A 27,167-nucleotide genomic window follows, 5' to 3' on the forward strand; every position below is an offset into this window, starting at 1 on the left:
CAGCTAGTGTGACAGCTAGAGAGACACTCTACTCTACCCTCGCAAGCATGTACATTTCTCGTGCCATTGTGTATCCAAATATGTAAATTGGGAGTTGATTGTGCTGGGGGAAAACACAAAAAAATAAATAAATAAATAAAAAATGAGCCACGGCTTTGGAAAACTGGGGGACCGTCAAAATGCGAGTGTGCCGACATTTCTCAGCCATTGCATGAGGGAGATTACTCATTTTATAACCCTGGAAGATACGTTAGCCAGCCGCGTAACATTAATGTACATTATAAGACCGATTGGACACTGCATGTATTTTATTGCAATTTCCGTGATTTCTGCATGAAATCCTTCTATGGACATTCCTCGACGGTGCCATGGCCATGAGAAAGATTTCGCACCCCAAATCCACCAGGTGGCGGAAGAGGCCAATTAATGATTTTCCTTGCAAACACCGGACTGTTTCCACCACGCCATATTCCACACAGACTTATTTCTTCGTGCTTTTTACTGATTGTGCATTCGACAAGATGTTAGTGGATGCGCGTGCACGTTAGTGGGCGCGCGTGTGTGTTCGTGGATGCGCGTACACGCGCGCCACCTATATTTTTGTGCAGAAAAAGTTATTGCGAGCTATTGACTTATGTTTCGTATTGGGATATGCTGTTTGTTTGTCTGCATGGACGTGGGAGGCACTTTCCCTAGTGGGAGGGGTCGAATGGCAATGCTCTTTGTCGTTGTTATGTTCCCAAAATGAGCCACTGTTAGAGGGGGGCGTCGTTGCAATACAGCGGTTTTCCTCAGTGTGTGAAGGCTGTTATTTATATTTTTTTCTCTTTCTTCACTTTAGAACTTTAGAATTGATAGCGTGCATATTCCACACGCATGCGCAGTTCGATCATCCATTTTGAACTTCAGCCGACCATTGCTATTTGCTCCGGAAAGCCTGCAGGGGGGAGGCGTGCCATTGTGGCCAAACGTGCGTCCAACGTGGAGGTGACGTATTTCCCTTCGTGCATTCTTCAAAACATGGCAAGGAGCATGGATCGGTGAAAACAGTAAGCAGAAGGGATAAAACGAAACAAAAAAAACGTTTTTTTTTGCAACTTATGAAGTGTAACGTAACGGTTGTCGAGATGAATTCCTCGTCGGTTATCTTATCTGGCCGTTGCATTTCTACGTGTGAAAGTGCTAAGCTTCGATTTTTATTCGGCTAGTTTGGATTCACAACACATTTGGCTAACGTGCAAGAGGCATGAGCTTCCTGGATCTAAGTAAAAGAACGGCGATCGGAGACACAAAAAGCTGCAAATGCAAGTTGGCAAGTAAGTACTTCTACAAAATAAACATAAACGAACATATGAGCACGTCACTGAAAGCCGCGGGGGACGTGCAGCTTCCCAACGGTATGTAGCTCGTCGCTGTGTTGACTTCCGTTCGCCGGATACAATTGGATACAGGGGGTGTAAATTTATCCGAAAATCAAGCACGATTTCCGGGTAAAGTCAACGGAGGTCTCGGTGTAATGGAACTTTTTCTTTCCGTTATTTCTTCGGAACCGTACGTCCTACGGGGAAAATGACACATATCTGACACATATCTGGAACCGTGAGCACAGAGATACGTGGCTCGTTGTCGTGCGACGCCGGATACGGGGGTGTAAATCGGGCCTTCCTGTATCCGAAAATCAAACACAATTTCCGGCTAAAGTCACGGAGGGGTCCCGGTGCCGCTCCGGAGCCCCACAAAAAGTACTTTTTTCCCCAAAGTTTTCTATCAAAGCTACCGTGTTGCCTGATGCTCTAACTATGTCATATGAAAGATTCAAATTTATTTCTTTATTATACATATATACAACACAGTTAATTTTCTTCATAGTGTATTATTTGGCTTCTGTTGTCCTATGGCGGGGGGAAATAATAATAATAAATAAATATACTATATGTATGTATAGTTCTGATGCCAACGAACATTTTGGGTGGTTGAAAGAAAAAAAATATTTAAAAAAATGACTTAGTTATCACACCTCAAAGTAATTACTGATTTGGCTAAAATAATCGCGAGGAGATTTTAAATTGCCATTGTCAAAAAAATTTGACATGCATTGAAAAAATTGTTGTTATAACTTATTGCCATATTCAAAGCTCTAATTATGTCATATGAAGTATTAATTTTTTATTTATTTTTTATACATGTATACAGCACAGTTAGTTTTCTTCATAGTCCATTCTTTGGGCTTGTATTGTCCTAAGAGGGGGAAATACATAAAAAAATTAAAAAAAAACTTCATATGTATGGATAGTTCTGATGCCAATGAACATTTTGAGTGGTTGAAATAAAAAAAATATTAAAAATTGACTTAGTTATCACACCTCAAAGTAGAATTACTGATTTGGCTAAAATAATCGCGAGGAGATTTTTATGAGTTAAATTGCCATTGTCAAAAAATTTGACATGCATTGAAAAAATTGTTGTTATAACTTATTGCCTTATTCAAAGCTCTAATTATGTCATATGAAGTATTAATTTTTCATTTATTTTTTATACATGTATACAGCACAGTTAGTTTTCTTCATAGACCATTCTTTGGGCTTGTATTGTCCTAAGAGGGGGGAATACATAAAAAAATAAAATAAAACTTCATATGTATGGATAGTTCTGATGCCAATGAACATTTTGAGTGGTTGAAATAAAAAAAATATTAAAAATTGACTTAGTTATCACACCTCAAAGTAGAATTACATATAAAGTAATGTTATACACTTCGAGGGTACAACTGGTTTCAAGGCACGAGGGTTAAAAGAATATGTATATATAATTTAATGTGCATTGTACACCATGTGGACCCGTTGTGGGCTGTTTTCTGTGTTTTTGGCTGTGTCATTCTTTGGAGGGTATCGGCTGTAGTTCACAGCAGCATGTTTTGCAACAGCCCCGGTTTTGAGCAAAGAATGACAGCACTATTGGACTGTCGCCACATGGAGCACTTGTGCTGTACAAATAAACTTGCCTTGCCTTGCCTTGTGTTGTTTCTTCATGGACAGCATGTTTGCAACAGCTCAGTTTTTGTTGAGCGGCGATAGCAGCACTATTGAACTATCTGCAATGGCACGGAGTTTTGCACGTGTCCTGAAATGCACAGATGTCATCCATAGCAACTCTGTTCCCTCTCTTCATGTCATTATGATTATAGATTTAGATTTCTGTTTATTTTTCTAAGCCTGGTAGACAATGATGAGGAGAGCAATTTGTCATTTCCTGACTGAAAGAATTAAATTACACACTGCACTGCTTCTTTATTTATCACAACCATGCTAACATTTAAGTGACAGTGCTTGATGGCATCTTTACCTACAGTATAGCAAGGGATTTCATCTGAAGCGTTGACACCATTTGCTTTCTTGTACCTTCTGAAATACATTTTTTTTAAAGGTGTCTGTTATTTTTTTCAAAAGCTGTTAGCAACTGTGCATGAAAAATGTGCACGCCTCTGTAATTCAAGTTAACAGACCCCTAAAAATGTGCCCTCTTACATATGTGCCTGTTTTGTACTGATAGTTATGAGAACCCTGCTAAAATACATCATTCGATTCACAGTCCATGTTGACCTTAACATCCAACAGGGTGCTCCCCAAGCCCACAACCTGTGCCTGTTTAATAAGCACTCAGCAGTCAATGATTCAAGAGAGGCCAGATGATAAGACAGCCATCCAAAGCAGCGTCTCACCCAACAGAAAAGGTTGGATGGTCTTGAAAGAATTGAAGAAGTCAAAGAACACGATTTTCACAGTTCCTTCACGACCATCCAGGTGGGAGTATCAGATCGATGACATCATTATCCAAACCTACATGGGGCTGGCCGAAAGAATGGCAAATGGGCAGTTCTTTCGTGTTATCACCTTCATTATTTCTCCATCTTTCATGTGCAGCCAGACACATGCATATGAGAAAAATGATCACACTTCCCCCCTGAAAACTCAAAAGTAGGCCAAGTCAGAATCTCTTGTGTGGGTGTGAGTCTGTAAAGAGACTATCGTGAGATATTATGCAAACAACTGAATTTCATTGGACTGCTGTGCATTAAACAGAGACCCCAAGTTGTAATTGTGGCATCTGTACTTAATGCTTTAGCAGTCATATGATACAATATGCAAAATATGATACTGATTAGTGTTATGATGAGTATGAGTATCATTTTAAATGTCAGCACATATACTGCTTGTGCTAAATACAGTATCTCTCCACCATAAGGAAACAGAACCTACCCTCTATTTGAACACTTTTTTTTTTTTTCTTAAATTCACAGCTTATGTTTTGTATCGATTGACATGTATTCATTATTTTACACAAGTTTTCTTGTTTGCACATTCCCAGTTGTAAAGGAGTGGTTATTACAAAGTTGCAGCAGTTACGATGATGAGGGCATTTTGTGAAACTGCCTTTCGAATTTACTTAAGAATGGAACTGAATGAAGCATAATGTGCCTTAATACTGTCTTAACTCTTTGACTGCCAAACCTTATCCAAAAAACAACCCCAACAGTGCCAGCCGATTTCGAGAATTTTCACTCATCTTTCAAGGCAAACAAAATATTGTGCACCACGACTATCCATCCATCCACCCATCCATTTTCTTGACCGCTTATTCCTCACAAGGGTCGCGGGGGGTGCTGGCGCCTATCTCAGCTGGCTCTGGGCAGTAGGCGGGGGACACCCTGGACTGGTTGCCAGCCAATCGCAGGGCACACAGAGACGAACAACCATCCACACTCACAAGCACACCTAGGGACAATTTGGAGCGCCCAATTAACCTACCATGCATGTCTTTGGTATGTGGGAGGAGACCGGAGTACCCAGAGAAGACCCACGCGGGCACGGGGAGAACATGCAAACTCCACCCAGGAAGGCTGGAGCCTGGACTCGAACCGGAGTCCTCAGAACTGGGAGGCAGACGTGCTAACCACTCGCCACCGTGCCGCCCTGCACCACGACTATATAAACATTAAAAAAAAGTATGTTTCTACCTTATTTCGTTCTTTAGTAATCACCATTCGAAAAGAGGTATTTTTAGTGACATTGAAAAGATACATTTTTTGCATAACAGTGACTTAGACACTTTTTTTTTGTTTGACCCTCTGTGAATTAGATTTAATGTGACAAAGGCTTTGATCATTCACGTCATCCTTGAAAAGATTCAATTTCATCATATCAGTCGTGTTTCATTGTAATTTCATATACCGTGAGCCCATTGAAAAGAGATACAATACTGCCATCTGCTGGCCATAGTTAGTAGGTGTTTTTGATTCCACAAGTCATTGAGCAGGCATATTCTATTTTTGCAAGATCGCCCACCCCTAGGAGTAGGGTAATACTTCATCAAGTCACCAAGTCACGGGTGGATTAGCCACACTGATACGTTACCTTTTGTCAAAATATAGAATGACTTGTTCATATACACATTTTAAGAAACAGACAGCTTACAAAAGATTTACTTTTTAGTAAGTTTCACATTTAATGGGTGGGGAGGCACTCCAGATGACCAACTACTGTATTAATATACTAGCAATTAAAATTTCCTTTTTGTTTTGTTTTTTAGAGCTTTCAGTCTCTTTTTTTTTTAACTTTGAAGATTAGTGTTGTAGCGATAATTGGGTCGTCTTTTGGACGAATTAGTAATCTGGACGTTACAGAGGTAAATTATATTTACCTCGATAACCTCTGGGGCACCACGTTGGTTTTGCAAACAACGACCAAAATCCTTCTTTCATCAGTCATTTATAATCTAAAGTCGCCACACTCGATATTCAGTGGTTCGTTGTACTAACAAAAGAATAATAATCCACTCGGAAACACAGATGACTTAGGCGGAATAGAGTTCATAAAACATGCATTTATTCACGATTGCTACACTACAGAATCAAAACACTGCCTATCTAACTATTCTACCGTCAGAAGAAAAGGAATAAAATAAAGCGAATGAAAATAAGGAAGGAATGCGAATGAATAAAGAAACAGGGAAAAGAGAAATTTGACCTGCCAGATTTGTGATATGTTTCAAACGTAAGTGGCACACAGTGGATACGCCGAGCTAGAAATCAAACGCACACTTGGAACTGGTGAGTCGGTCCCCAGACGCCACCAGCAGGCCCACCCCGCCAGGCGAGCAGCCAAGGCAAGCGCAATTCTTCTCTTTCACCAGTAGGGTCTTCGCTGACCTCGGATCAGCTTTCACACATGTTGTGCTTTCCAGAAGAGTAGATCGGCTTGCATTCTGCCCACTGCGATTCAAGCGCCTCGATTCTGGTCAGGTAGCACCACTGGTTGCTTGCACGTTGTCGATCTGATGACTCCTGTGCGCTGCCGAGCCGAGCTCACCCAGCAGAGCGGCCCACGCCAGCCGCATTCCAGGAACCAGACCACCAACCCCATTATGCGTATTGACAGCAGATTCATTGGAGCCACAATACAGCCTTATCATGTAGCCTTGACTGTTACAACAAATGTCCAAACGGAATTCGAGCCAGACAATATTTACATTCAAACGGGAACAGCAATACATGTTATCAATGCAGGTGTATAAACAAGAGTTAGCCTTGGCAAAGTCAGCAAGCTACATGTACAACTCCAGCTTTGGGTACTTAGTGATGTTGTTGTTGTTGTTGTTGTTGTTGTTGTTGTTGTGATATTGTGAATTGCTGTTGTCTCTCAAGCGTTGCCAATTCCTCAGCTCCTTTCACGATTCGTGTTTTTAGTTGACCAGAGTTTTCTTTAGTTTGAATAAAAATTCGGCAGTCTTTTGTCCACGTGCTTTCGATAAGTCCATTCTTTCTCATTTGTCGTGCCTTTTTGGCGATGTCAGCATTTCGTTTGGTAAGGTTTTCGTTGTTGTAGACATGTTTCCCACGAAGCTTGTGACGGTCTCTCAGAAGAGCAATCTTTTTCTTTCTGTCAACAAACCTGATCAGAACTGCCGGTGGTCGTGTCCCTCCAGTTGGAAGCGAAAAGCACATCTGAATGTGCGCAGGGTCAACAGTTAATCCCAAATCTCTGAGTTGAAGTGTCACTTGCTGTTCCACAGTCTCGTTCCCTGAAGATTGGTCAGAATCTTCCGTGCTCGTCCTAGCCGCAGCTCTCAAAGGGCCACGGTGCGGCTTGATCTCGATACCTGTGACTATCACGTCGTTGATCCGAAGATTTTGTTCCAAATCATCCACTTTTTGTTCCAAGGCAACAATGCTTCGATCTTTTTCCTGTGTCTCTGTCTTCAATTGCTGTATTTCCTGGCTTTTCAGAAGAGTAGATCGAAGAAGTGGCTCAATGCTCTTCTTCATTTCAAGTAATTCGGCAACCATTCCACTGAGTTTTTTAAGAGTAGATTTTATCTCCTCATTCTCGTCAGCTCTTTTTCCGCCAGGCATTCTGCAACAATGTAGTTAAAAATCCCAATGCAAAAATCAACAAGTAGTTAGATTCTCGAGCGAGTGCAGGAGCAAGTACAGATGCGTCCTTCCTCAGCAAATGCGTCCAAAATATAAATATATATAAAATATTCAGTGGTTCGTTGTACTAACAAAAGAATAATAATCCACTCGGAAACACAGATGACTTAGGCGGAATAGAGTTCATAAAACATGCATTTATTCACGATTGCTACACTACAGAATCAAAACACTGCCTATCTAACTATTCTACCGTCAGAAGAAAAGGAATAAAATGCGAATGAAAATAAGGAAGGAATGCGAATGAATAAAGAAACAGGGAAAAGAGAAATTTGACCTGCCAGATTTGTGATATGTTTCAAACGTAAGTGGCACACAGTGGATACGCCGAGCTAGAAATCAAACGCACACTTACGAGAATCGTTTGCGTCGAATGAGCAGAAAGGTCTTGAAAAAAAAGGGGGAAAAATAGTCAATGTTCGTTCCAAAAAGGCAAGAAAATCAAAAAAAGGGATTTATTCCACAGGTGAGCAAGGGAAAGCCGCTCAGGGGCCTGACGTAGTTCCGCGGCTCGTCCCTTGATTGGTCGGCGATCCGGCGAGGTTGATTCTCGCCAAGGTTGGCTCTGCCGGGCAGCTGTCCGAGTTCAGGTGTTGCAGCTCGGTCAGTACGCGCCTGCGTACGGGGAAGGCCAGCCGTTGGAGGTGCGTTGGCACTGCGGCGGAGCGCCACCGAATAGCAGGTGAGGTGCGCGGCTTAGGTGCACAACCTTGAGTCCGGCGATACGTTGCAAGTGTACGCCGGGGCCGCGGAGTCCAGGCGGGCAAGCACCGATGGTGGAACAAAAAAAAACACAAAAAAAAAGCAAAAGAGTCTTTAGTCAGCGTTGCAGTTTGCACCTGCTTTGGCGTGGCGTGGAGCGAAGGTCCGCTCTCGGCAACGGTTGCTGCCAGAAAAGAGAAGGGCCACGTGGTTGGCAAGTTTCTTGGAACAAAGAGTTCGAGCAGGCTGGGGCACTTGCAGGTCGTGCAAGAGAGTTTTGGAAGAGGCTTGGAAGCCAGAGACAAGAGGCGGAAGAGCAGGAAGAAGCAAGAGAGAGGTCCCCTCATCCTTTTAAAGTCTTTGGGCGGGGCTTCAGTGGGTGGTGACACACCCTTCTGCTCGCTCGGGCAGACTTTAAGAAAAAATTATTAAAGAGATTAATAATTTGGCATTAAATTTGGTCAGTCTGGCAAATCAGTTTTCCCACACAACCCGTTTAACACACATCGTAATTAATGCATCATAAACTAACTTGTGAGGTAACTTCTACTTGTCTAATCTGACTGAACTGAGAGATATTGATTATCTTTCATTCTTTATGGAGTACAAATGAAATAGGATGTTCATACACACAAAGATATAACATGAATCATTCGTAGTTCAGTTGTCTGTCAAGAATTATCATGGTATAAATGTGTAAAATGCGGTTACTTATGTGAATTGTCACTAAGGATAGTTCCAAGTTTCACCACTTGGCGGTGCTGTTGCTCCATCTAGACGTTCCAGGAAGGGCGAGGCGCCAGAATACCCTTTGTGATTGATAAGAAGTCATGAACATTCCTTTGATCGGTCATTTGTGTATTCCAAATCATTGGAGCCATTTGTTCGGGCTCTGAGAAGACGGGCTTGAATACACTCCTTCGGCAGACGCATACATTCCTTTGTCACCTGGTCAGCGGCTTCAAAAGAGTTTTGTTGGTGGTTGGGTGACCACCTGCAGAGCTAACCAAGTTTAGATCCTGTCTGGGCAGTGGAATATTTATGCGGCTGCAGAGAATTTGCTTTAGAAGAAGCAAACTTAAAAAAAAAAGTTAGAGGGTGGAGTGGGCCTAGAGGCCATAGTTGTTACAGTGTTAATGTCAGAACAAAAGTCCATCTGATGAAAGAAAAGAAAAAATATGACAAAAGAGCCTGTAAGACAGAGGATATATAGATCCAGAAAAAATATTATACACTTCTCTACCCACGGTTATTTCAGGTCCAAAGAGACCATACATTTGTACAAATATATATTTTAATTTATTGTTATCCACCATGGTGGTCTCAGAATTCTTTTGGATGGTTTCTGAACATACATTTTTACCCTTCCATGCTATAGTAAGTGAGGATGAGGAAGACTCACTGTGATTTCTTTCCTGTTGTGGGAAGGATAGAGCCATAATTGAAATTCATTTACACTGCTTCATTGGCAGATCTTTTTCAGGCTTGTAAAGCTACCCAAGGATAGGCCTTAGCAAAATAGTGAGTAGGGTCTCCGGTGCTTTGGGATTAAGAATGTGTCAGGGAGGATTAAGTAGAAATGAGGATTTTAATGTGGGGACATGAAACTCCAAATCCCTGCTGCATAATAAGGAGAAAAGTCAGTAAAAACTGTTGGACTATACGTAAAAAATGTTTTGTTGTTTTTCTTGTGTATGCCATTCCTATATAAAAACTATGTAGCTGATATAAAGTGGCTAGTTCTTCACTGGCAGGACAAAAGTTGACACATTAGAGCAGGGATAGGGAATCCTAGTCCTCGAGAGCCGCTGTCCCGCCTGTTTTCCATGTCTCCCTCCAACACATCATCAGCGAGCTCTGTAGAAGCCTGATAACGAGCCAGTTCATTAAATCAGCTGTATTGGTGGAAAGAACATGGAAGACAGGCAGAGCAGTGGCTCTCGATGACCAGGGTTCCCTACCCCTACATTAGAGACTGGATATTGATCATGCAACAGCTGTGGGCAGTGCTTGTGCAAGCACAGCTGCCAGGAGCAAACCCCCATTCCATCCACCATTAAAAATATACCACATCAACAAATTCTGCTAGAGGACTAGTACAAAATGTGAGTGTAGCAGTCACCCCACATGTGTATATTTCAGGCCCTATATAATCATAGCCACGTTTTTTGCAAACGGGAGATATTTTTCAGCGGCTTACCTTGTCATCCACATGTCAATGGGGATTTTTTTTTTCCATTAAAAACGAAAATTTCTAAAAACTCCGGCCAAAGTGAAGATTTGCATATTTCTCCAGCTCCGCGGTCACGTGTGTGTCAGTAAATAAAGTTTTACTTTGTCGCTCTACACACGTTACTCAATTACAAACCTCAAAGAAGAAAAAGAAGGCGGCGTGGATTCGCTTCCCCACGGGGGAGACCATGTTTGTATGTGTATTTATTTGGATCGAGAATTGCCTCTGTTCCTCACACTTTTTTGACGCGCTACTCCTCCCACATTTTTCAACCAATTGTCACCATTCAAACTTCGACATATTCCAAATATTTACGCAACGACTGATTCCATTTTTCTCATTCCCAAGATTCACGCCTTACCCACAATTCTCCATTTTGTACCCTACTATTCTACATTCATTCCTAATAGCAGATTTGACGTTACCATCTACTTCCACATTTTTCATACAATTCACTTCGTTCCAACTATATTACACACCCGGGATTCTCCGGAACCCCGGAGCGGCAGACTTTACCCCATACATTCTTAATGGGAGATTCTACATTTCACATTTAGTTCCACGTTTTTCATCCGATTCACTTCATTCCAACTTCAATATATTCCACCAATTCACGCCATGTGAGCTCTTCCATATTTTTCAGTTACAAAATTCACACCTTATCCACAATTCCCTATTTTGTACCCTACTTTTCCCCACTCATTCTTAATGTGAGATTCTACATTTCACATGTACTTTCTCATTTTTCATTCAATTCACTTTGTTCCAACTTCAATATATTCCACCAATTCTCGCCATGAGCTCTTCCATCTTTTTCAGTTCCAAAATTCACGCCTTACCCACAATTCCCTATTTTGTACCCTACTATTCTACATTCATTCCTAATAGCAGATTCGACGTTACCATCTACTTCCACATTTTTCATACAATTCACTTCGTTCCAACTAGGGGTGTACTCAAAAAATCGATACAGCAATATATCGTTGCGGGCCTCATTACAATACACGTATCGATATTGCTCATTAACTTTAAATAGGCAGTTAACGTTTGCCTTTGCAGCTTGCATTGTACCTAAAAAATAAAAACCAGCAGCGTCTTTGAAGTTAATTGCCTTCAATTAATGCAAAAATAGCTCACCTGTGTCTTGCTAAGAAAAATGAAAGCAGAGGAAGTATATCAACAATTATTTACTTATAAACGTAACATGGCACGTGTCTTAATGTACCAATTTTCGTATTATTTTGTTTAAAAACGAAATAGAATGTGTTACATGAAAAAAAATGCTTTTTATTTCCCCAAATATTTCAAATAAGCACATTTTAGAGCTGTAATTCTAATAATTTGATATTTTTGCTCATAACGGCTCATGCCTATTAATAAATTTAGACCAGGCATGCCGCTAGGTGGTAAACCAGAAGCGCTACTAACTAAAATATTTTTGTCAGTCAGCATAACAAACGTATCCTTTAGATATACATATGACTGTTTTTATAAAATGCAAAAAAATTAATGTAATATATCGGGATACATATCGCCTTGAAGATCAATTATTGGGATACATATGTATGTCGATACGTATCGTATCGTGACACATGTATCGTGATACATATCGTATCGTGAGGTTGGCGGGAATACCCAGCCCTAGTTCCAACTATATTACACACCCGGGATTCTCGACCACCCGGCCCCCCCGGAGCGGCAGACTTTACCCCATACATTCTTAATGGGAGATTCTACATTTCACATTTAGTTCCACGTTTTTCATCCGATTCACTTCATTCCAACTTCAATATATTCCACCAATTCACGCCATGTGAGCTCTTCCATATTTTTCAGTTCCAAAATTCACACCTTATCCACAATTCCCTATTTTGTACCCTACTTTTCCCCACTCATTCTTAATGTGAGATTCTACATTTCACATGTACTTTCTCATTTTTCATTCAATTCACTTTGTTCCAACTTCAATATATTCCACCAATTCACGCCATGAGCTCTTCCATCTTTTTCAGTTCCAAAATTCACGCCTTACCCACAATTCCCTATTTTGTACCCTACTATTCTACATTCATTCCTAATAGCAGATTAGATGTTACCATCTACTTCCACATTTTTCATACAATTCACTTCGTTCCAACTATATTACACACCCAGGATTCTCGCCCACCTGGTCCCCCCGGAGCGGCGGCTATATTGGACAAATGATTAGGCACGCCTGGGATTCTCGAAGGAGGGTGGGGAGGTGGGGGGCATCTTGGCCAATTGATTAGGTATGCCCGGGATTATCATTCAGCCTCACAGCCTTCACACGCAATTTCTCCAGAAATTGCATTCTCGTATTCCTACGATAATGCTTTTTTTTTTGTCTTTTTTTTTTTTTTTTGTCACCCCAATACTTTGGCACGTAACTACTTCGCCATTTTTTTTTATCCGATTCACTTCATTCAAATTTCAAAACGTTACAAATATTCACGCCATGAACGCTTCAATTTTTTTTTGTTTCCAAAATTCACACCTTACCCACAATTCATGATTTTGTACCCCATTATTTCCCATACATTCCCAAAGGTAGATTCAATATCACACATTTACATCATTTCAAAGTGCATTCCAATAGTTAGGCAATGGGCGCTTCCACTTTTACATTCCCAAAATTCACGCCTTACCCACAATTTCCTATTTTGGTACCCTAACATTTACCTTTAATTCCCAATGGCAGATTCAACATGACACATTAACATCATTTCAACATGACATTCAAAACATTTCACTTATGGGATGATTATTTGGTCCATTCCAAACGTGATTCTTAACACCTTACTCCATTCCCTACTTTGTACTTCACACCCAATCCCCTTTTTTTCTGCAGTAATTTCATTATTCATTCGCCAATTCAAATCGTTCCAACTTTCAACTGTTCAGCTCTTTCCACGTCATTCCATGCCATTCAATATCATCCCAAATCATTCCACAGTGGCCTTAGTAACTCTGTTATTTTTCATAAAAGAAGCAATCTAATTATTTTCTCCATATTTGAAACGCCGCTATCATTATTGTACGTTAAATGCCTTGCGTTACAATTGATTTATTAGTTTCAATTTCAAGGCTCAAAATAAGATTCCAGGATTTTGCACCGTCGTGTGCACTTTTCCGGAAAGCTTGCTCTGCTCCAAGCCAATTCAAGAAAATGTCATTTGTGCACAGTTAAATGCACTGTTGTTGCTGTTGTTATACCTCATCACAATAAAGGTGTAGTGACTTATTAGTCTTGGCAATCGGTGCTAAATTACACAAGAATTGCTCACAAGGTGATACAAGCATAAAACTTTGGCTCACAAGGGCCTACTTTACAAATTCAGTTTTGCATAGCAACGGTTACGATGCAAAGCATTTTCCTTAGCAACCAGCAGCAACGTCAGTCAGGACGCACGCCGGCGTCCGTGAGTGACGCCCGCCGCCATTTTTTTTTTTTTTATGTCAATAAATAGCGGGGCCAAAGGAGAAGAGCACTTTATCTTCTGCCAGACCATCTGACTGTTTTCATTTTTTTCATTGTCTGATCTACTATGAGATGCCATGTTTTTTTGTTGTTGTTGTTTTTAAACTCCTTTTTACCCTGGCACGTGTCAATATCAGGTCCTCGAGGGCCTGCATGTTTTTGAGGTTTATCCACTCCAACACACCTGATTCAATGATCAGGATCATTGTCAGGCTCCTGCAGAGCTTGCTGATGAGTTTAAATATGAATCAGCTGTGTTAAATGTGGGGAAAACTCGAAAACATGCAGCACTCAGGCCCTTGAGGACCGGACTTTGACAACACTGCCCTATGGTATGTAAATTTATAAGCACAACTATATCTGGTGATCTGAGGCATCTTGATCCTGTGAGAAGCTTGCAGGTACTCAATTGTACAGGTTTGTAAAGGCATGATGCACTTGTGCTTTGTCTCCTGGGCAATAAGGCTCTCTGAATTTAATTTTGCAAGATTTTATCTTGTAAATAATGTACACTACGAATTTCCTTATACCAGGGTTGTCCAAACTTTTTCATTTGAGGGCCATATACAGAAAATCAGAAGGACGCAAGGGTTACATAATGTTATGAAGAGAAATTGTGTTTAGTCCTAAAAATTGTACAAACAATTTATTTGTGCTTTTGCATATTTAGAAAAATGCTACAGTATATAAACCAATTTATTTGTAATATGGCAGTAGGGTTATTATAGTAGGCTGGTTCTGTTAGTTTTTTATTAGTTTAGTTCTTTTAAAAATGCTTAATTTTAGTTTAGTTTGTTAGTTTCAGTATTAGTATTAGGTTTTTTTTGTGTTTTTTAAATGTGTATTACTTGTGCGCAATATTTAAAAAACACCATGGGCCTAACGTCATCTTTTGGTGCTTTTCTATTGGCTGCTGCTAGATGACGTCACTTCTGCGTGACATACTTTCAAATGTCATTCTTCCGGTTTATATCAAAATAAATCTACTAAAAATCACATTTAAAATCATCCCCAAAGGCTCATGTATTAAATGAATTGCCAAAGACTAAAACGAAGGACGTGTTTGCTATAATTATAGTTACTTTTAGTTAGTTTTGTAAACATAAAATGTAGTTTATGTTAGTGTTCGTTTTTTAAAAAGCATTTTCGTTTTTATTTTATTTCTGTAACAATATTGTTTTTTGAATTTTAGTTTAGTTTTTTCATTAGTTTTAGTTAACTAAAATAACCTTTAATGGCACCTGTTTTTCGATACCTTCCCTTCTTACTTTGACCATCTCCAAACATTTTTGTTTTGTTTATTTGAACTGAGTCAAATGCCGTTTTTAGCATATGGCGCCGGCCACTGAAAATGGATGGCGGGCCGCAAATGGCCGGGCTGTAATTTGGACACCACTTCCTTATACAATAATCTGCCTTAACAGAGATAGTTGGCTCATTTAGCCATTTTCAGGAGTAAGAAGATATTTTCTTTCTATGTGATAACTTCATTCTTTTTCACGTACACTTAATACCTTTAAAAATACATTTTGCCACTTGCTGTCGACTGAAGATGACATTACGTGTACTGAGGAAACAGGTAACGACAAATCATAGCTCAGTTTGCTCATGTCACATGACCAAACCCAGAAAACAGATGAGCCATAAATGTGATAAATTTGAGCTATTTCTGTGAATATTCAGTACATCTTGACTATCACTGTGCGCAGATGAAATATATCAAACTTGATAAAATCAAAAACAAAATGATTAAGAAGTCAAGGGTCTATCCTTTTAGCGCACATTCCTTTTTGTGATACAACTCGGTTCAGTTTCCCTACACCCGCCTGATAGTTCATCCAGTGCCATTTCAGTCCTGCGCAATCTGTGCACCTTCTAGGTATTGGACTTAATGCCTGCTTACCTTTGGCCTGGTTCTCCTGCACTGACACACCCCGTCAATTCAGACGCGGCTATCTAACTCCATCTCGGGCTGGACTGGCCAACTGGCATACAGGGCAGTTGTGCAGTTTTTGGGGCCAATGCGCTGCTATTTAATTATTATTTTGCCCCAAGAGACTGGCATACAATTTAGAGCAGAGGTGTCCAAGCTACGGCCCGGGGGCCATTTGCCGTCCATTTTTCAGTGGCCCGCGACATGTGCTAAAAATGGCATTTGACTCAGTTCAAATAAAATAAACCAAACAAAAATGTTTGGAGATGGTCAAAGTAAGAAGGGAGGGTATCGAAAAACAGGTGCCATTAAAGGTTATTTTAGTTCACTAAAACTAATGAAAAAACAAAAATTCAAAAAACAATATTGTTACCGAAATAAAATAAAATCGAAAATGCTTTTTAATAAATGAAAACTGAAACTACATTTTATGTTTACAAAACTAACTAAAACTCAACTCAAGTTTATTTATATAGCGCTTTCAAACAGCCTAAACTGTCACAAAGCGCTTTACAGAAAGACAAAAAACAAATATAACATAAAACAACACCAATACAATCACAACAAATCAACATTCTTCCATCCCTACATACGCTTTGATGTTTGAAGAATTTAATGCATGAGCCTTTGGGGGTGATTTTAAATGTGATTTTTAGTCGATTTATTTTGATATAAATTGGAATAATGACGTTTGAAAGTATGTCACACAGAAGTGACATCATCTTGCAGCAGCCAATAGAAAAGCACCTTCAGATGACGTTGCTCTCATGAGGTTTTTTAAATATTGCGCACAAGTAATTGTTAAGGGGGCCGTGGTAGCCGGCGAGAGTGGATCCCAAAATACACAGACCAAGGAAAGGGAGGATCATGAATTTATTCCACAGAGATACGCGGAAACAAACCAACCGAAAATCTGGTCTGACCACCAGAACAAAACAACTCAACCAAAAACACTTGCAAAAGGCAAGGAGAGAAATAGTCATTAACAAAAAACATTTGCGTACAAAAGGCAAGGAATCACAACTCATATAATACAACACAAAATAGAAAGTTCAACTTAGAATAACGTGGCAAAAACGCACACGAAAAGATACCACTACAGGTCTAGGTGAGAAAACGCAAAGCTAAAAATCAAACAACTACAAAGTACAACAAAGGGTGACGTAATAATTCAAGACGCGTGAAAAAACTATGAACAGGCTATGAGAACGCTAGACTAGACACTTGGCAGCACGGCAGTGAGCAAGAATGAATAATCTGGCAATCGGCAGTGGTGGCGCAGTGGCTTTATAGTCCATTGATTGTCCATGAGGAACAGGTGCGGTCATTAAGAAGGGAACTCCCACCAATCACTTGGGTGCTGGAATGAAAACAAACAGAGGCCTGAGAGCAAAACCATGACAGTAATACACGTGTTTCCAAAAAACAACAACAACCTAATACTAATACTGAAACTAACAAACTAAACTAAAACTAAGCATTTTTTTAAGAAATAAAAACTGAAACCACACTGAAAACTAATAAAAACTAATTAAAATGAAAAATTCCAAAACTATAATAACCCTACTGCCATGTTACAAATAAATTGGTTTATATACTGTAGCATTTTTCGAAATATGCAAAAGCACAAATAAATTATTTGTACAATTTTTAGGACTAAACGCAATTTCTCTTCATAACATTATGTGGCCCTTGCGTCCTTCTGATTTTCTGTATGTGGCCCTCAAATGAAAATGTTTGGACACCCCTGATTTAGAGGGAGCAGTCCATTAATCTATTTACAAAGATATAGAGAGAACATTTAAACAATCAACCTCAATGGAAGAACTACATGGTAGCAAGGAGTGATGCAGACCAAAAGTCAAAATGCCAAGGCCAGGTTTTTTTGTTTTTTTTTGTACCAGTCTAGCCCTGACTACATATACCAAATACCAACTATAGTTTAGTAGCTAACGGATTTGAGGCTGCCAGATCTAGATTACACAGTAGTGATGCCACCAGTGTGCCATGATTGTGCTGACATTCACTCTGTTATACTTATGCTGCTTGTTATTTTTATTTATTTAGTTAGTTAGTTAGTTATGTTTTACTGCAATTATCCCAGCATATCTATGCCATTGTTACTTTAGTATCTTCACAAAAGGCAGGTGATGACCAGGGGCGCAACTACCTACTTTCTGAGGGGTATGAGATCCTGCCCCAAGTGGAGGAGTTCAAGAATCTTGTTCACGAGTGAGGGCAGGATGGAGCGGGAGATCGACAGGTGGATCGGTGCAGCGTCTGCAGTGATGCGGACGCTGTATCGGTCCGTCGTGGTGAAGAAAGAGCTGAGCCAAAAGGCGAAGCTTTCGATTTACTGGTCGATCTACGTTCCAACCCTCACCTATGGTCACGAGCTGTGGGTCGTGACCGAAAGAACAAGATCCCGGATACAGCGGGCGAAATGAGTTTCCTCCGCAGGGTGTCCGGGCTCTCCCTTAGAGATAGGGTGAGAAGCTCGGTCATCCGGGAGGGACTCAGAGTCGAGCCGCTGCTCCTCCACGTTAAGAGGAGCCAGCTGAGGTGGCTGGTGCATCTGGTTCGGATGCCTCCTGGACGCCTCCCTGGGAAGGCCCCGGGGACGACCCAGGACACACTGGAGAGACACTGTCTCTTGGCTGGTCTGGGAACGCCTTGGGATCCCGCCGGCGGAGCTTGTTGAAGTGGCTGGGGAGAGGGAGGTCTGGGTTTCACTCCTAAACCTGCTGCCCCTGTGACCCGACCTCGGATAAGCGGTAGTAAATGGATGGATGGATGGTTGGATGGATTACGACAACATATACCAGGCCAGGGCTACTATTACCAGGCCTATTAAAACAATACAATTTATTTTTTATAAAAAGACATTAATTTCATATTTAATTCAATTGCGTTGCATGGATCTGACTTGCAGTCTGTGACCCTGTGATCAGCCATCGCTGTGGTGGTTAACTTGATAGTATGCGTAAGGAGTCCCCAATAGTGTCCCTGACATCGTGCAAGAAGACCTCAGTTTAAAGTCAATAAATTTAGGAATGACACTAAACTGATTGTTCAGAGGGTTACAGTTTTTCCAATTCTTGGTGGTGGTGCGGGGTGGTGTCACGGGTGGGCACAATTATTTGAGTAACCGAGGGAATAATAGACAGGATGACAATTCAATTCACATGAATTGACCTATTTTGCAAAAAGCTCGGTGAAATACTTGAGCACAGTATTTCTAGTCCACATGCCTACTGGTGCACCACTTATGTGCATCCGTGTTTATAAAATATTAAATATACTATTATCGAGCGCTATTTTCCACATTAAGAATACATTCAGATTTTTTGGTGAGAGGGAGGATGCTTTATAAATAATCCTGTAATCACTTATCATTGAAATAAACACAGGTGTACCCACTTGAAGTAGCCAGTGAGTGTAAAGAGTTTTCAGCATGTTTGGTGCACAAACTCTTCTGATGAAAGTGTCAGGTTCAAGTGTGCTCTGTGACGTGCCCGGAGGGAGAAAGCGATGCGATGTGAATATCCAGCATGTCTGCAGTTGGAGTTAAAGCGGTCAGCTGCTGTGCGATTCTTCTCACATTTGACAAGGTTCAGATGGTCTCGGCAGACTCTGTTTTATTGCCAAGTAATGCTGCTGCTTCAGTGAAAATATTTGCAGGCTTTAGGTGAACATCAGTGAGATGAACAACTTTGAAGAGGCTTGCTTTAGCTTGAAAAGAAATCCGTTTTAATAGTATGCGTAAGGAGTCCCCAATAGTGTCCCTGACATCGTGCAAGAAGACCTCAGTTTAAAGTCAATAAATTTAGGAATGACACTAAACTGATTGTTCAGAGGGTTACAGTTTTTCCAATTCTTGGTGGTGGTGCGGGGTGGTGTCACGGGTGGGCACAATTATTTGAGTAACCGAGGGAATAATAGACAGGATGACAAATGATAAAAAACTAATCTATTTAGAATATGAAATTGATTATTCCATCGATTATCGTGTAATTGTGCGCACCCAAGCATGCTAAACACTGTGGCAACAGCTGATGAGACGTACTCCTAAAACCATATATTGCAGTGTCCACTTTCAACCAAGAGGCTGTGAAAAGTGGTTTAGAAAGTGACTGAATATGCCCTGGAAATTACTATATATATATATATATATATATATATATATATATATATATATATATATATATATATATATATATATATATATATATATATATATATAAAGTAGGAGCCAATTGTCTATTGGTTAATTAGTAGTGTGTTCTACATATTGTATATTGTCGCTAGAGTCATATTTACACCTTTGTATATTGGATAATTTAGTTAAAATTAATGGTGAATATTATTTTATGCATATATTCGAATGTATTTGTTTAAAAGTACAAAGAGATAAATAGTTTATTTCTTTATTGGAACTATTTGTTTGCAGCGTCACGTGACTCACGAATGTGCATAGATAGAACGGCAACGAGCTGGACATAGGACAGATGAAACCAGCTCATGATAGAAGCGACATAGTTTTTTGACAAAATGTAGGTGTTACTCCACAAAAACGAACACCCTTGAAGCCAGAGACAGGACCACGTTTTGATTTTTACAATATATATATTAGGGGTGTGAATTGCCTAGTACCTGACGATCCGATTCGTATCACGATTCACAGGTCACGATTCGATTCGATACCGATTAATCCCGATACGAATGGTCACGATTCGATACCGATTAATCCCGATACGAATTTATAAGTCGATTGTTGTGATTTTTTTCCATTCAAATTTAGAAAATACTATCAGTAAATTTGTACATGTACACTGTAAGATTTGTATAAATATATTTATCTAAAACTTGAGGCTTATAACCGTGAGCCACTGTACACAAACAGTTTGCAATCTGTTTCACATTTGAACAGCATTAAAATAAAAATATTAAGGCTTAATGTGCCGTTCATATAACATTCTTCCATGCTCAAGGTGTGAATCCTAAAAAAAAAAAAAAAAAAAAAAAAAAAAAAAAAAAAAAAAAAAAAAAAAAAAAAAAAATCGATTCTGCCGATTATTGAATCGATTCGAGAATCGCGCGATGTAGTATCGCGATATATCGCCGAATCGATTTTTTTTTTGACACCCCTAATATATATATATATATATATATATATATATATATATATATATATATATATATATATATATATATATATATATATGTGTGTGTGTGTGTGTGTGTGTGTGTATGTGTGTGTGTGTGTGTGTATATGTATGTGTGTGTGTGTGTGTATATATATATATATATATATATATATATATATATTAGGGGTCTTAAAAAAATCGATTCGGCGATATATCACGATACTACATCGCGCGATTCTCGAATCGATTCAATTTTTAAAAAATCGTTTTTTGTTTTTTTTAAGAGCTCTGAATTGTTCATTCGGTAGTCTTACCGATTCAACGTCTTATCATCATTGCCTTTTTTTTTTTTGTGTGTGTGTGAATCGATTTTTAAACTTCCATTTTTAATGGAAAAATATTCAACAAAACGTCTGACTTCGGGTTAGGATTCACACCTTGAGCATGGAAGAATGTTATATGAACGGAACATTAAGCCTTAATATTTTATTTTAATGCTGTTCAAACATGAAACAGATTACAACCTCTATAAGACTGAAATTTCAGATAAATAAATAATACAATTTCATATAAATCTTACACTCTACAAGCTTACTGATTAGTATTTTCAACAATCGACTTATAAATTCGTATCGGGATTAATCGGTATCGAATCGAATCGTGACCTGTGAATCGTGATACGAATCGAATCGTCAGGTACTAGGCAATTCACAACCCTAATATATATATATATATATATATATATATATATATATATATATATATATATATATATATATATATATATATATATATATATATATATATATATATATATATATATATATATATGCGTATATTAGGGGTGGGACGATACGGGGAAACCACGATTCGATACTGTGACGATATTTGACTCACGATATCGATAATATCACGATACACGATATCTACGATTTTTGATATATTGTCAAAAAAAATTAGCAATATATCACGATATGTACAGTCTTCCCTCGCTATAACGCGGTTCACTTTTCACGGTCTCGCTGTATCGCGGATTTTTTTTTAAGTGCAATTTTGCATATTTTTTTACAGTAATATACCCATTTTATAAAATTTATGAAGGTTTGAACATTGTCAATGTTTGAACAAGAGAGAAATGTGAGAACATGTAAATGCCTCAATGAGAAAAGTGTATAAATTGTGTGGTCTGGGATTTTAGAGCCTTAAAACATTTATAAGAGTTGTAAAACATAAAGCTAACTACTTCGCGGATTTCATTTATTGCGGGTATTTTTTGGAACCTAACCCCAGCGGAAAACGAGGGAACACTGTAACTGAAAAAGCCAAACAAATGCCCATAAAAAGAAAAATGTCTAATTATGCATTTATATAATGGCAAAATTTGTACAATGTCCAAAGTTCTGCATTGTGCTTCACTGACTCTTAGCCTTTTAACTATAAACATTGTAAAGTGAGACAAATTAAAGTACATAAACATTTATAACATAACACTGCACAACTGGACACATGACATCGATATTTACTGTCAGTGTATCGATAATTTATTGCAACAGAGAGCGCAACAATATATTGCGATATCGATGTTTTTTATATATACACACACACACACACAGTAAAACCTCCGCTGACGAACGTTTAAGCTCGCGAACTTTTCGCCTCAAGAACATTAAATTCGCGAGCATATAGTCTCTGCTGACGAATTTGTTTTCGGCGGACGAACCAAACCACGCGGTCGAACAGCGCCACGGTGGCGGCCACGAGAAGCTGACGCATGCTCACGGCGTCCCAGTTCGTCACCCCCTTTCTTTGAGTGCGGGACGTGGTTTGTGTTTGATCGACATTTTGGACCATATTGAGTGTACTTTTGCTATTATGGGACCGAAAAAGACCCCACCACAGGCTAGTGTTAAGCCTAATGCTGCGTTCTCACCAAAAGCGAGGGACGGCGATTCGGCGGCGCGTTTGCATTGTAGTCAATGGATTTCGCGCCACTAAAAAAAGCGAAAGTGCTATCACGTACCTCAAAAAAGGAGAAAATAGTGCCACGGCTGTTTAATCCCAGGAAAGAAGTGAAAGTAGTTGGCGGTGCTCACATTTTGTTGACTCGCTAAAGTGCTCCACTTCCTTGTTCACCAAGGGACACACCTCCTCCGCTCCGGTGAGCGCGAATGAGCGGCAACCGTTCCATAAACAGTCTACACGGTGAAACGCTCGCGAATGAAGCGTTCGAGTTCGCCTTTTCGGATTTGGTGAGAACGTAGCATAAGAAGACATTAAAGAAAATTACGATCGAGCAGAAGAAGGAGATCATTGAAAAACACGAACGAGGTGTGCGTTTGTGTGACTTAGCGTCCCAGTACCAGTACGCTAAGTCTACCATTGCTACCATCTTTAAGAACTACCATCACAAAGGTAAATAAAACGACTTTATTATACAGTACAGTTATTATACATAAAATAAGGTATATTTTTGTGTAGTTTTAAGGCTTATTTAGTAGAAAATTACGTTTTATAGGGACCTGGGAACGGATTATTCTCATTTTAATGGTTTCTTATGGGAAATAAATGTTCGGAAGAAGAACTTTTCGCCTTACACACACTTTCTGGGAACCAATTATGTTCGTGAGCTGAGGTATCACTGTATATGTATATATATATATATATATATATATATATATATATATATATATATATATATATATATATATATATATATATATATATATATATATATATATTAGGGGTGTTAAAAAAATCGATTCGGCGATATATCGCGATACTACATCGCGCGATTCTCGAATCGATTCAATTAAAAAAAAATCGATTTTTTTTTTTTTTTTTTTTTTTTTTTTTTTTTAAGAGCTCAGAATTGTTCATTCGGTAGTCTTACCGATTCAACGTCTTATCATCATTGCCTTTTGTGTGTGTGTGTGTGTGTGTGAATCGATTTTTAAACTTCCATTTTTAATGGAAAAATATTCAACAAAACGTCTGACTTCGGGTTAGGATTCACACCTTGAGCATGGAAGAATGTTATATGAACGGAACATTAAGCCTTAATATTTTATTTTAATGCTGTTCAAACATGAAACAGATTACAACCTCTATAAGACTGAAATTTCAGATAAATAAATAATACATTTTCATATAAATCTTACACTCTACAAGCTTACTGATTAGTATTTTCTAAATTTGAATGAAAAAAAATCGCAACAATCGACTTATAAATTCGTATCGGGATTAATCGGTATCGAATCGAATCGTGACCTGTGAATCGTGATACGAATCGAATCGTCAGGTACTAGGCAATTCACACCCCTAATATATATATATATATACACACACACATATATATATATATATATATATATATATATATATATATATATATATACACACACATATATATATATATATACATATATATATATATACACACACATATATATATATACATATATATATATACATATATATATATATATATATATATATATATATATATATATATATATACATACATATATATATATATATATATATATATATATATATATATATATATATATATATATATATATATATAACAAGACATTTGCCAAATTATGACTTATGAGGTTTCAGTCTGACGCCAGCGATATATAGATTGTATTTATGTTTAAATTTCTTTTGTCTTCACTAGCATATTTGGTATTGGAGACATCTTAAAGTTATGGTACATTCGTACTTGGATCACATTGCTAACTCCATTTATCAGGTACACGTTTTTTCACCTAACCCTCCCAACGGAGCATCTGGAACTCTCAAACCTGTTCAGGAGTCTTCTCTTGCTCTGGGTCCTATTCAGGTTCTAGCATACTGTATGTGGCTGTACCACTGTACTTTTTAGGGTCGCCGTGTTTGTCCCAGTATTCACATACAGTAGTAGTCATCATGCAAAGCTGCATTTGCTTTCGGCCACACTACAGCAGACGGGTAGATTAAAGTAAGTTCATGATTAATAAGACAGCCCTCCCCAAATTGGCTGCTCTAAAAAGAACTGTTTAGAGAGGGTGATATGTGTCCTTGCATTTTGATGCTAGCCTACAGTATTATGTAAGCAGCAATGGAGATAAATTCTAGGAAACTGGTTGGATGATAGACAGTAGGATCTAAAAATTCTCACACCGGCTTCTTCTATGTTCACTCTTCACAGGACCTCCTTCTGCGCCACAGAATCTCGTCTACAATATCAACCATACAACACTTAATCTGGAGTGGAGTCCACCGGCCGACACTGGTGGCCGCAACGATGTCACCTATAGGGTTAGGTGCCGGCATTGTAGCTGGGAACCTGAAGAGTGTAAACCCTGTGGGTCAAATGTCGGCTACTTCCCTGCACAGTCACAATTAGTAGATACCTACGTGAACATTGTTGACCTCCTGGCCCATGCCAACTACACTTTTGAGGTGGAGGCTGTCAACGGGGTGTCTGAACTAAGCCGCACGCAGAGGCTGTTTGCTACAGTTAGCATCGCCACCGGACAAGCAGGTAAGGACTGACATCTAATAATTTATTCAACTTTTAATAGGTGTAAAAGCCAGGTATAAAAAAAATAAAATAAAAAAAAAGAAAACAAAAAAAAGGAAAAAAGACCAAGAGTTGGTCAATTAAAAACACATGCCTGCCAAATTGAATTAATGACTGCAATTTAATTGTTTAGGGTCGCCTTAGTCAATGAGCAAGTGGGGAGGGATATATTGTAATTAGTGTGAAAGCGTTTTGGTGTTACTGTATGATGTGAAGTGAACAATATTAAGAGATGGTCAACGTCCCAATCAAGTCCCAAGTAAGCTGCAACTCACTGTAGTGGTAAGTTGTAGGTGCTAAGTCACACTGACACTACAGTCATGCCTACATTATCCAGTTTTTGTTTCAAAATTGTTGTGTATTCATTATACCAGTGACTTTTTGGAGAGGACATGCTGAAGTGTCACAAATGCGAGCGGCCACAAGGGAGCGAGTAGAAAATTTTTGGGGTATTTTTATTATTAGTTTTAATATTAACTATTATTTTATACCGCTGTGTAGGTATAAAATTAGCGGAAATATTCAGGACTGACGCAGGTTGATACGCACACACTATAATGTAACCAGTAACAAAATCACAATTTGCCAATTCGTTGGAATTTACAGTATTCGGAACTGGCTCGTGACCATGATGTAAACTCAACCCGGAGGAGGGAAAAAATGACATCACAGAAAAGCTGCAAGAGGTTTCAACCAACAATAAAGTTTACTGACCTATTTGGACAGCCACCTAGCCACTGATGTTTCTCGTACGTCCTTTCTTGAAAGTGAGGAACAAAATTCTTCCCCGTGTTCGTGATGATTACTCCAGTAGGACGACCACTTGAAATGATATTTTCGCTGGAGCATTCCTGGAGCTCGCCGGAGGACCGCGGAGCACGACCGAGAACGCTGGAGCCTCCTCGGGCATGAAATATGCCCATTTGCCGGCCCTCTATCTCCGGGACGCAAAGCCACTGACTGCTAGCAAGTGCAAGTTACAATATAATCTGCACAGTACAACAATGCTAGCAGAAAAAAAGTACAACAAACAACGCTAACTGAACTGGACGCTGCCTCCCCTCCCTCCCTCCCGCGAGACCTGTGTTGCGTTCACTAATCAGAGATAATAGTGCTCAACATAAATGGAAAACCCCACTTAGAACTCAAAAGTTCGCCGGGAAAAGGGCACTCATTGGGATTCGGTGATGAACTTGAACTGAACAATGACTGTTGATCACAGAACAAGCCAAGTAAGCCAATTTTGCGCATGCGCGTTGTCAGATGCGTGACCGACAGCTTTTTTGCCATTCAAAAGCCGCACGTACCGAAACAACGTTCACGGAACTAACACAATTGATTTCTCATTGTGTATGTGCGAAACAAACTCGACTGCTCCACTCTCCGCGAGGAAAACAGGACAAAATATGGAGACCAAAACAGTAGAACTATGGTATTGTATTTTAGAGGACACTGACAGAAATATTTTCAATGATTTTATTTTGAAGAGGTCGGGCAAGCGCCGCTAAATGGCTTACTAGGACGGATCGCCACTGGTGTATACTTCTTTATTAACCTTCCTCTTGTGTTAGCTTTCTTGTACCTTCCCTTGTGT

General features: G+C 39.2%; 1 protein-coding gene and 1 long non-coding RNA gene across 12 annotated transcripts in view; one reads left to right on the plus strand and one right to left on the minus strand.

The window, feature by feature from the left end:
* epha7 (eph receptor A7) overlaps window positions 1-27,167 on the plus strand; it is a 142,783-nt gene that overhangs the window by 31,239 nt on the left and 84,377 nt on the right. For all 11 annotated transcript variants that reach the window (XR_013281120.1, XR_013281119.1, XR_013281121.1 and 8 more), the window contains exon 5: window positions 25,199-25,534. Coding sequence is in view for 8 of the 11 variants with exons in the window: in XM_077510065.1 (XP_077366191.1) it covers window positions 25,199-25,534 (336 nt within the window). In the remaining 3 variants the exon portion in view is untranslated. The remainder of the gene's footprint in view (window positions 1-25,198; window positions 25,535-27,167) is intronic.
* On the minus strand, window positions 16,716-26,767 carry LOC144010017 (uncharacterized). The gene is made up of 2 exons (XR_013281122.1): window positions 26,288-26,767; window positions 16,716-17,216 (listed from the first exon to the last, which is right to left on the minus strand). It is a non-coding gene; the product is annotated as an uncharacterized LOC144010017 (long non-coding RNA).

The sequence above is a fragment of the Festucalex cinctus genome, chromosome 21 (genome assembly GCF_051991245.1).
Source record: "Festucalex cinctus isolate MCC-2025b chromosome 21, RoL_Fcin_1.0, whole genome shotgun sequence".
NCBI lineage: Eukaryota > Metazoa > Chordata > Actinopteri > Syngnathiformes > Syngnathidae > Festucalex > Festucalex cinctus.